This window comes from Heptranchias perlo, chromosome 19 (assembly GCF_035084215.1).
Source record: "Heptranchias perlo isolate sHepPer1 chromosome 19, sHepPer1.hap1, whole genome shotgun sequence".
Taxonomy (NCBI): domain Eukaryota; kingdom Metazoa; phylum Chordata; class Chondrichthyes; order Hexanchiformes; family Hexanchidae; genus Heptranchias; species Heptranchias perlo.
In genome coordinates, this window is record NC_090343.1 from 8,242,516 (window position 1) to 8,254,827 (window position 12,312).

At 41.6% G+C, this 12,312-nt stretch overlaps 1 protein-coding gene across 1 annotated transcript; it reads right to left on the reverse strand.

The window, feature by feature from the left end:
* Window positions 1-365: 365 nt before the first annotated feature.
* On the reverse strand, window positions 366-12,235 carry tcf15 (transcription factor 15). The gene is made up of 2 exons (XM_068000252.1): window positions 11,558-12,235; window positions 366-4,807 (listed from the first exon to the last, which is right to left on the reverse strand). Exons 1-2 carry the CDS (start codon window positions 12,029-12,031, stop codon window positions 4,733-4,735), a joined length of 549 nt encoding a protein of 182 aa, XP_067856353.1. The 5' UTR covers window positions 12,032-12,235; the 3' UTR covers window positions 366-4,732.
* Window positions 12,236-12,312: the final 77 nt, after the last annotated feature.

Genomic DNA, 12,312 nt, shown 5'->3' on the forward strand with positions numbered 1-12,312 from the left:
AATGTATTTTCTATCTTGAAGCTGCAGTGTTAGCTTAGAGCGTGAGTCTAACTCAGGCTTGGAGCGGTGAGTAATCTCCATGTCGAGTGAATGAATGCTGTCTGACTGATGCTCTCCAGCGTATTTTTTTTTTTCCTCCCTTTTTCCAAGGGCGGGATTGTCTGCATCCCCCTGAACTGTTGCTGCAGATTTACACCCCTCAGCCCCTCGCACAGCTGCACAATCTCCCAGTTCAGGATGTGTTTCATGCTTTTTACCATGCCTAATTCTTACCAGACCCTCACTTAACAACCATGTGCTTCAGAAAAAACAAACTACTGGGAGAGAGAGAGAGAAAAAAAAAAACGAGCCCCACACACGAAACACCAGTTTTGGGAAAGTTCACTTTTACCCATCAAATTATTACATTTTCTGCCAACTGCATTCTATAATCTTCATTTCATACATAAAGGAACATTTACAGCACGGTGTTGAAATTATCTTGTGTTTTTTTTAGGGTAGGACGTGACATTTGCGCTTCTCAAGGTGATTCATGTCAGTGTTGGTTAATGAGGGCCCTTACCCTGGTTTCTGCGGCTAGTCTCAGACTCACGCACTCCTTGGTCAGGTACAGCATGGGTTAACTACATGATGAGGCCACCTCTTAGTCAGACTATAAATTTACTGCCAAATAATATATAGATATATTCCTGTGGATATACTGTACTGGGGATTGGTTTGAAACAGTCCAAAATTTATTTTGTTTAGGACTCTAATCACCATCAGAGAGAAAATAAACTCTCAGTCCATCCATTCACTTCACACTCAAGATCCCAGCAGTGAAAGGAAAAAGCCTTTCTTTCCCCCACCCCCCCTAATTTTCTCCCCTCCTCTCCCGTTAACTCGTGTTCACTGTGATTCCTTGAGAGCCAGCAGCCCTGCAGTACCATTCCCAAGTGCCCATTATTTATGTGCGAAGCCCAGACGGTAGAAGTCAGCAGACCATTCCTTCGTGGCGGGCATCAGAACCAGGCCTGATCCTGACTCAACCTGTCATCCGTGTGCGCACATGCACTTTCCAGCAAGGGTCACTGTGTGGTAATCAGGAATGGGGACCCTGGCTGGTCTTTCTCCTCTCTGACCCTGGGCACTGAAGCCTGCAATCTGCTGCCCTTGGTTGAGATCAGCGAAGTCAACACAGTCCATAGACCAAACCTAGCATTCTTTTGGGCTGTATAACTCAGCACCATGCTGGACAGTGCGCTTCTCTATTAGTCTACCAGTACAGTGATTTAACTGGCCGTGACACCCACTCCCCACCTACATCAGTTTACCCACAGATCGAAATATATTTATGGAGAAAGAACTTGCATTTATATAGCGTCTATCATGGCCACAGGACGTCCCAAAGCACCTTGCAGCCAATGAAGAACTTTTGAAGTATAGTCACTGTTGTACTGTAAAAAACACAGCAGCCAATTTGCGCACAGCAAGGTCCCACAAATAGCAATGAAATAAATTACCAGAAATCTGTTTTAGTAATGTTGATTGAGGGACACCAGAGAGAACTCCCCTGCTCTTCAGATAGTTCCATGGGATATTTTACGTCCACCAGAGAGGGCAGATGGGGCCTCGGTTTAACATCTCTTCCAAAAGTCAGTACCTCCAACAGTGCAGCACTCCCTCAATACTGGAGTGCTAGCTTGGATTTTGTGCATAAGTCTTCAGAGTGGGATTTAAACCCACAACCTTCTATCTGAGAAAGTGAGAGTGCTACCCACTGAGGCACAGTGGAGGTGCAAAGCAAGCATATTTTTTTGAGTGTGTATGTGTTTGTGTCTGTGTGTGTGTGTGTGTGTGTGTTTGTGTTTGTGTGTGTGTGTTTGTGTCTGTGTATGTTTGTGTGTCTGTGTGTGTGTGTGTTTGTGTGTGTGTGTGTCTGTGTATGTTTGTGTGTCTGTGTGTGTGTGTGTTTGTGTGTGTGTGTGTGTGTGCGCGCGCGCGCGCAGATGCACCTTACTGCTCACTCAGCAACTACTTCCTTCAACTCCCCCATTCCCTGCTGCCAACACCACCTGGCTGAGATAAGGAACTCAGTGTTTGAGGAAGCTAGCTTTTATACAAAGCAGTGCATCACATGGCTACCACCAACCGAGACTGTTTGGAAAGCTGAGGAAAGGAGGAACCATGACTCCCAGTAAGCCATCCTCATAAGGTTTACACCTAAGTTGTACATGTCTGGCAGGATTTCAATTCCGGCCTCTGATTGATTTGAATTAAATTCCTCGGCTGTGAACGACAGCATGTTTACATGGAACAAGCCAGATAGTATAACTCACAGCGGAAAGAATTAATGTGCAGGAATAGAGCCTGGAGACCACTGCTCAGGCCAAAATATGTGCTATATCAGCCAAGTGCATTTTGTAGTCAAACATTGAAATTGTCCATGTGAATTTAAACACTCAAACCTAACAGCACTTTCCCTTGCGGAGCCCGTCACTGACACCAAAGAGGGGACTCTTATTACGGGCAAATCGGTTTAGAAACTCACGGTGAGTTTTCTCTTTTAAGGAGAAGTTGCTGATCTCATTTCCTTTTCCTTAAACAAAAAAAAACCCATCTCCTAAAACTTGCTTCAGTCAGAACACATTGTTCAAGGGATTGGCAAAGATGAGGCTTCTTTTCATTTCGACTTGCGTCTCCGGTAATCTTGCCCTCCCTCCTTGACTTTTATGAACTCGGACAATGAAATTTCGATGTAAACATACAAAAAAATTGGGCGATTAACCCAGGGTGAAAACAGAGCACTTTGGGAGTGGGACTGGAGTGTGATGGGGAAGGGGAGGGGGGGGTGGAATTTACTTGATTCCATGGCCTGATTGGAGCAGCCATGAATCAGGTCTTTGCCTAGAGCTGAAGATTACATCCGAATCCTGGAGGGTGGGAAGAGTTTATGTAATTGAAACGAGGTCGATTCAGGCAGCTTGTGACTCCCACCCGCCACCCCCCCTTCACTAACTAATCCAGAACAGCTGCTTATACAGATCTATCCTGAATGACCAGCTGCCTGGTAAGTAATGATTGCATTCGGGATGATTTTAAAAGGGCTCCATTGTCTCCTATTAAGGATGGGCATGTGGCATATTTCCCACCCCCTCCAAAAAAAAGTGAGATTATACAAAAGCCTTGTTTATATTTTTAGCCCTGTACAGATTGCAATCAGTCCAGGCCAGGATAAACACAAATGAATGTCAGCATTTGACCTCCCCATTCAAGATTTACATTCTTACTGTGACATAGTATTAAGCAACCTGCTCGATCTACATGATGATTCGGATGCGTATCAGGGATTGATGCCAACCTTGATGAAGTGCCCTGTGTTGTAGCTGTGCCCAACCCCTCACCTTGCCCCCAATTTTCTCCACTCCTCTCCTTGAGGCCCTGCCTCACGCTGAGGTACAATTCCACAGGCGCTGGCAAAATCTCCAGTCAACGCCCAATCTTCATGTGTGAACTTAGACTGTGAGCATCGGCAGGTTATTCGACCATGGGAGGAGGGCATCACAGCCTGTCCTGCCCTCATCCCAAACAGGCTCACGGAGGAGAACGACCATTTGGGTGAGGCAATGGAGAGATAGTAGTGCCCATGGAGCCAGACACAACCAAGAATTAGTGGCCCCAGGCAGTCTTCCTGTCCATTAATACTGAAAATAATCTTGCTGGATGTCCCATCCAGGGACCAATGCCCCTTCCGTCGTGGCTCAGTGGTAGCACTCTGAGTCAGAAACTCATGGGCTCAAGCCCCACTCCAGAGACTTGAGCCCATAATCCAGGCTGACACTCCAGTGCAGTGCTGATGGAGCGCTGCACTGTCGGAGGTGCCGTCTTTTGGATGAGACGTTAAACCGAGGCCCCATCTGCCCTCTCAGGTAGATGTAAAAGATCCCTTTGCGCCATTTTGAAGAGCAGGGGATTGCTCCCTAGTGCCCTGGCCAATATTTATCCCTCAACCAACATCACTAAAAAAAAACAGATTATCTGGGTCATATGTTTGTGGGACCTTGCTGTGCGCAAATTGGCTGCCGCATTTCCTACATTACACTTCAAACTACACTTCAAAAAATAGGTCATTGGCTGTTAAACGCGATGAGATGTCCTGAGGTAGTGAAAGGCGCTATATAAATGCGCTATCTTTCTTTAATACCTCTACCGGCCTCCATGAAAGTGTTTAAAGAACTCGCTATTCTTAAAAAGTACAAGCACCACATTCCCCCCAATACAGAACACATCTCTCCTTTTTTTTTCACATTTTGGCTAGATGTTTTTTTTAAAAAAAAATTTACAACAGATATAACAACGTAAAAACTTAGAAAAGGCCAGATCTCCCCAAATGGAGATAGACTTCAGCATTTTTTTTTAAAGTGTCACACTTTCTGTCTCTCTAACCGCTTACATCAAGCTCACGCTGTGCATAGAGTCTGTGGATTGTAGCAGGACTGAATCGTTCATTTCAATAGTCAGGTTGAAAGTTTGTGGTTAGCAGGAGTTCGTGGAGGGAGAACGGAGGGAGGAAAGGGGGCTCCAGGGCTGTCCCCGTACTCCTTGTATAAAGTTTGCCACGTGTTTTTTTTTGTAAAGTTGTTGTCGCTGCTGCGAGCCCTCTTTTGACCCCTGCATTTCAGGCTGGTCGCCGGCTGTGCTGCTGGATCTCAGCGGACCCTCTCTGGATCTCTAGCCGCCTCTCCGTGCGCCTTCACTGGCGTTGCATCCGCAGAGTTCCCGGTCCCCTGAGCTTCGAATACCCGCTCTTCCCGTCCTTCTCCTTAACCTACAAAAAAAAACGGACGATCGAAATATTTATTACAAAACCGTTTGAAAATTGTACAATTTCATTTTAGCTTTCGTTTTATAATTTTCCCCATTTATCTTAGAGTTTTAATTGTTAACCTTTTATAAAGTCACCAAATATCAAATCTATTTTAAAATCGTATTATAAAACATAATCCGTATAAAATTATCATATATATCGTTTAATATTTTTATAAAATATTATAAAAATTATTTTATATATATAGTCTAGTGTGCAAAATACCAATATTTTTGTAAATCTGTTATTCTTTTAACTTAAACGGGAACAAATTCAGTGTTTGTGGTTAAGATTAAGTCATTTAAGTCGTTTAAATTGCGAGAGGCGAGCAGCGTGGCCCATTCCAGAGGTGATCGGGTAACAGATTAATGACACGCCGTCTGTAACAGTAGAACTGTAACCAATTTGCAATGCGATACACTCCACATAGCTGTTTGTTCTATGTGGGAGTCAGTTAAAAACACACTCGGCTTCCTGAAATGTTCCCTCCTTCACCCTCTCCCCTCCTTCCCTCCCCTTTATGTTCCGAGTCTCAAGCGCACCTGACATCCCAAATTTATTTTATTACCCTTTGCATCCCTGACTCGTTGGTTTCCCTGTAGTTGGAAAACATCAATTTCTGAAGGAATTTTGAGAGTTTAAAAAGCAATGGAAAACAATGGAGTCCAGAAATTACACTAGTGATATTAGAACATGTCACAAGTTCAAATCGTTTAAATAGTGAACAAAGTAATTACATCAAATGTTAAAATAGTAAACAAAGTACATAGAAGCAGGTTAAGTGTAGGAACACTAATAAATCAGGTTAAGTGTAGGTACACTAACACACCAGGTTAAGTGTAGGTACACTAATAAATCAGGTTAAGTGTAGGTACACTAACACACCAGGTTAAGTGTAGGTACACTAATAAATCAGGTTAAGTGTAGGTACACTAACACACCAGGTTAAATGTAGGTACACTAATAAATCAGGTTAAATGTAGGTACACTAACACACCAGGTTAAGTGTAGGTACACTAATAAATCAGGTTAAGTGTAGGTACACTAACACACCAGGTTAAGTGTAGGTACACTAATAAATCAGGTTAAATGTAGGTACACTAACACACCAGGTTAAGTATAGGTACACTAACATACCAGGTTAAGTGTAGGTACACTAATAAATCAGGTTAAGTGTTAGTACACTGACACACCAGGTTAAGTGTTAGTACACTGACAAAGAAGGTTACACTAACATCACACAACATAATTTCTAGGTATAGGTGTTAAAAACATTACAAAGAATTACATATAAATTACAACACGGAATCAGGCCATTCGGCCCAACCAGTCTGTGCTGTCTTTAATCCTCCAAACTAGCGCATGAGCTTTTTAAACTGTGATTTTAAAAAAATCAATGATATAACCCAGAGCATGACTTTAAACAAAACCCAAATGTTTCCTTGGGTGCATTTATAAAGTTATGAATTACAAAAATGAATTCATATTTAAAGTAACGACTCTCCTAGGGGAGCCTTTCTTTCATATAGGGGCTACAAAAAGAATTTTCTTTACCTTTAGTAAAACAAACAACACATGTGGAGTAATAAATGGAGGAAATGAGCTACAATGTGTGTAATTCAATTGAGCGGTTCAGGTGGTGTCATGAACATTTAGTACAAAGTCTGAGGGGTTTATGAATACTGGCAGAACCCATTTAATTTGATACTTTACATTTACTGCCAACAATTTACTATTATTGATTAAATACAGTCTGTAAGTTAAAAATATAACAGCTTCAGCACGTCCAGTATTGTAAAGGATATAGTGTAGGTGAAAGGGTAATAATGATATAGGACTTGAAAGCAGCATTTGACTAGCTCTGTAGTTTTCAGCAATGAGGTATTAGGAAATATACATTCTGAGTAATATACCATATGTTATATATCTATTAAAAAAATTGCTGGGTGTCACTTTTGAGCAATCTGATTGGCCAATAAAGTCATGATTCCAACTGCTAGTGACTCTTTCTAGCAATCTCCATTGGTCAAACTTAATCATGTGCCTATTCAGGGTCTGTCACTTTCCAGTAATTTCATTGGTTGTAGTACACTGTCCATTTTGTGTTTAACAATATTCAAAATTATGTTAGAAGGTTATCAATCACTGATTGTGATTTACTTATGACTGGCTGTGTTGTTAGTGGTTCTTCAATGCAGAGAGATAAAGGACTTTGTGAAATAAACATTTAATCTAATTCATATTTTATACTAATTTAACTTAATTTTAAACCTTTGATTGTTAATTTATCTTCTTATCTGTTTCCATATTGAAACCCCTGGGTGTGAGTCAGTCCTTTTCCTTTAACTGTTATTTTGATGATTTCTATATTATTGTGACTTTTTGTCCACAAGTAACCCCGCATGAGATTGACTAGTATGTAATAAAGAAAACACCTGGGCTAGATATTCCACCCATTGTCCATGAACGGACAGGAATGGAGCCCAAACTTATTCCATTGTCACCGTCCTTTACGTCCATTTCTATTGGGATTTTTTTGAAAGAGCATGACTATTTTCTCATCAGTCCACTTGATCTCCCTGGGCCACATGGATGAGAAGGTGGTACAACAACAACAACAACGTGCATTTATATAGTGCCTCTAACGTAGTAAAACATCCCAAAGCGCTTCACAGGAGAGTTATCAAACAAAATTTGACACCGAGCCACACAGGGAGATATTAGGACAGGTGACCAAAAGCTTGGTCAAAGAGGTAGGTTTTAAGAAGCATCTTAAAGAAGGAAAGAGAGGTAGAGAGGGAGAGAGGTTTGGAGAGGGAACTCCAGAGCCTAGGACCTAGGCAGCTGAAGGTATGTCCCCCAGTGGTGAAGCGATTAAAATCTGGGATGCGCAAGAGGCCAGAATTGGAGGAGCGCAGAGATCTCAGAGGGCTGACGGGCTGGAGGAGGTTACATTGATAGGGAGGGGCAATGCCATGAAGGGATTTGAAAACAAGGTTGAGAATTTTAAAATCAAGACTTGGTCCCAGACCTTCATCCATGCCTTTCTGATCCAGGGAGCATCCATTGGAGAAAAGTGTGTGTGTGTGTGTGGGGGGGGGGGGAATAGAGATGACTTTCCCTCCAACTTTTCCTGCTTCCCTTTGGGAGGTGCCAGGTTTCCACTTGGCATGAAGGTTTTGTTCTTCATTCTCTTTCAGTGAAAACACAACATAACTCCACAATTGAGGTATTCACTTGATCACATTGCCCCCACTTTGTCTTTCTATTTCTTTGTCAATAGTTGACTAAAAAAAGTTGGGATGTGTTATTGAAATTCTGCTATGCTATTTATCTTCAGCATCTGGGCGGTTTATTTTACACCTAGATTCACTGAGTTTTTAAAGTTTTATTTGTCGTCAATAACACCAAAAAACAGGCCATTCTCTAAAAATAATCAAACTGGTATTTATGTACAAAGCAACTTATAAACCAGGACTGGTTGGCTGTGTGGTTTTATTGACCCGAGATGAATTCCTGATGCATTACTCTCATAAGCGACTTGCTGTTGGAGGCAGATAGTATTAGCACATGACCCTCTGCAGAAATCATCTCACCAAAGACTACAAAGCCTGCCAACATAGTTAGGCACTGTCCTGAAGTGATTCAAATTGAAAATCATTCAGTAATTTTTTTAATTTGGGAAATTGTACTATGAATTATTAGCTGGATGGTCTCTCTAGTAGAGTGACTTTTTTTCATTAATTTCAATTTAACAAAGTAAATAATCTTAAACCAGCTGCTCTCTGATTTCTAATTCAATTATTTTACTGAATGTTTACAAATCGTTAACAGCCTTAGGACAGAAACCACTTGTAGGGTCCGTAACACTGAACAAGTCTTACTTTTATTGCTTCTGAATGAAGGTACAACATTATGATCTGTTCTCTCACTAATGCTGGCCACAAATTTTCCTTCACAAAAACTCTTTTTCTTTGGAGCTGAAGATAACATGTTACATTTGTACTGAATGGAACTAATAATGGTGTTTATGTGATGCAACAGCTTTCCTGTTGAACAGGTGGGCGACATTGGTCTATTATGTCTAGGATCAGGGACTGACCCACAAACAGTGGTCTCTGTGTGTGTGAGTGTGTATGTGTGTATGCGTGCGTCTGTATATCTATGTGTCTGTATATCTGTGTGCCTGTGTGATAATTAATTCAGCCTCTTTGAGGACTATAGCTGCATTAATAAAATCTGTAAATATATTTTTTTCATTCTCTTCAGGACACTGTGGATTAATCAATATTTTTTCTGACTATATTTCTTCATCTCCATTTTATAAGACCGTATGTTGGAGAATCACAGGAAATAATGTTTAAAATTTATATAAAGGAGCAGACATCAGTGGTTTAAATTCAGAAAACATCAGTACTTCGAAGAAGAAAATATATCCTCAATTATCTTTGGTGAGAACTTACTAATGATCCATTACCACATTTACAGCACAAGTTACATTGTTTTATTTTTATACAAGTCTACAGTATTTGTTATACAATTTTCTTTAACTTATGAAAAAGTGACAGACTAAAACTTCAAAGGTAAGGTGTTCATGAACAGTATTTATGTTTGGCCACAGCACAATAATCACTGGACTCCAAAATCAATTCATTTGAAGCACCTTGAAACATTTTGATGATGTGAGGCTCCACTCTCTAATGGTAAGCCTTTGTGTTGTCATTGACAACATAATAAAGATAAGGAGCCATATAAATGCAAAAAAAATAAATAAATTGCAGTTAATCACTTGCAATAAAGTTTAAAAATAAAAAATATATACACTATGAAAACTGATAGCCCTCACCATTCTTATTCATTTATTTTTGAAAGTGAGTTATTGCTTACATTCTAATTATTGGCTGTACCAACAAAACTCTATTTGAAGGTTAAAATATTATGTTGTAAATGGCAATGCAGGGGCTTAAAGTTAGAGAGTGAGAATTAATGGGAGATTGGTACCTTTGTTCCTAATATGAGTGCATATACCACATGCCTGTACCACATGTTTTATCATGTACAAATGCCTTCACATGAAGCTCTAATTTAGAAAGGGTCCATTTGAGCAGCAGTTGGAACAAATACTTCAGTGGTACGTTGAGCTATAAGTTCTGGAACTGACTAAAGCACCAGGCTGCATTCTTTTTAACCAAGAATCAGTGCATTCCTCCATCATAAAATGCAATTATGAGCTTACTATTCCGATGGTCAAGTCAAGTCTAAAATCCTGAATCTTTGACTAATAGTCATTCATTCCCAACAAAGGCTTTAAGATTTGAGAACAAATTTTAAAATCGTAAGCAATCAATGTAGAAAAAGAACAAAAAAAGTGAAAATCAACTCAAAACAGAAATAATACCAAACAAAACTATTTGCTCCAAAATAAATATTAAAATGTTAATACTAAACCATGTATTTCTAGCAGCAGATGCAACAACAACTTGCATTTATAAAGTGCCTTTAACACAGGAAAACTTCACAAGGCACTTCATAGGAGCATTATAAGACAAAATCTGACACTGATCCAAAGAAGGTGATATTAGGTTATTAGGATTGGTGACCAAAAGCATGGTCAAAGGCGGGAAGAGGTGGAGAGGCCAAGAGGTTTAGGGAGGGAATTCCAGAGCTTAGGGCCTAGAAAGCTGAAGGCACGGCCGCCAATGGTGGGTCAAGGGGAGTGGGTGATGCAGAAGAGGACAGTGTTGGTGGAACGCAGAGTTCTTGGAGGGTTGTAGGGCTGGAGGAGATTACAGAGATAGGCAGGCACGAGGCCATGCAGGGATTTGAACTCAAGGTAAAGAATTTTAAAATACAGATGTTGGTGGACTGGGAGATGCAGCAACTGATTCAGCAGCTTTCATAGTGGGATAATCCTCTTTGACCAAACTTTTGGTCATCCCTCCCAGTCTCTTGTTGGTATCCATTTCCCTCACACCTCTGTAAAGCCCCTTGAGACGATTTTCTATGTTAAAGGCGCCATATAAATGTAAGTTGTTGTTAAGGACCTCCATATAAAGCATTGAGACTCTTGGCTCTTACCTTGTTCTTTAATTAGCTCTGACCCTTAAAACCTGCTGAATCTTTCACTGTAGGTTGACCAGTTCATTTGAAATACTTTGGAAAAAGCACAAAGAACAGATACAAATATGTCATTTGTATATGTTTTTTAAAATATATATTTCTATATGAATTCTGGTCTCCTGATAACCTGAGACTTATCCTTTGAGCAATTCACAACAAAATGCCAGAACTGAGACTTCAGACGTCATAATGAAGGTGATATAAATATTGGAGGTGTGCCGTCTAGTTACTGAAACCCGAATCTATCTCCCTTTCCATAGATCGATCTGGAATGCACTGTCAGAAAGGCTGGTGGAAGCAGATTCAATAATAACTTTCAAAATGGAATTGGATGTATGGTTGAAAAAGGGAAAAAAAAATGCAAGGGTAAGGAGGAAGAGCAGGAGGAGTGGGACTAATTGGATAGCTCTCTCAAAGAGCCGGCACAGGCAGGATGGGCCAAATGGCCGCCTTCTGTGCTGTATGATTCATTCTCCACCACACGCGGATTTCCCCTCGCTATGCATTTCCAATATTTTTTTTGCTTTTAATTTCAGATGGCCATAGCAGATGGCTCCACTCTGTGTGCGCCCTAAGAGAAATGCTACCTACCCCTTTCCTTTGGTTGCTCAGACAGAAGGTACAGATGGATCTGGGCTGCGAGCCCTCAAACTCATTCTGGCTGCTGTAGACCGTGGCCAGGCACGGTTGTCCATCCACGCACTCCTCTCCCACCAGTAAGATGTTGCCCAGGTGGGAGATGTAGCTGGAAGCCAGGCGGAGGGTCTCGATCTTGGAGAGCTTCCTGTCGGCAGGCTCGGTGGGGATGAGTGTCCTGAGGGCGCTGAACGCCGTGTTGACGCTGTGGGTCCTGTCTCTCTCCCTGGCGTTGGCGGCTTGCCGGTGCTTTACCACCACCGTGCCCTTGGGGAAGGAGACCTTCCTCCTCTTCCCAGACCCGTTACAGCAGTCGAAGGACTGGTCGGAACCGTCACTCTCGCTCTTATTCTCATCGTCGTCCGAGTGCAGGCTGATGTCCGGGTAGAAATGTCGAGCAGCAACAGATCTCAGCATAGTGAAAGCCATTGCCTCGTCCCACCCCCCACCCGGGTCTCAGTGACCTCGCAACTTCTAAATGGAGATCCTTGAAGATCTGGAACCGGCAAACCAACGGCAGCAAGTCTAAAAATAAGTCCCTTCTCTACCCAGTTCTGGTGAAAACTAGCAATAGTGCCACAGCTGCAGGAACACGCCCCCCCTCCCTGGTCTTATGTCATTCAAATCTGTTGTGATAAACCCAAAAGTCCATTTATAACCTGGAGGAGGGGCTTGAAGAGCACGCAAGTCCTTCGGAAACCAATAGGCAG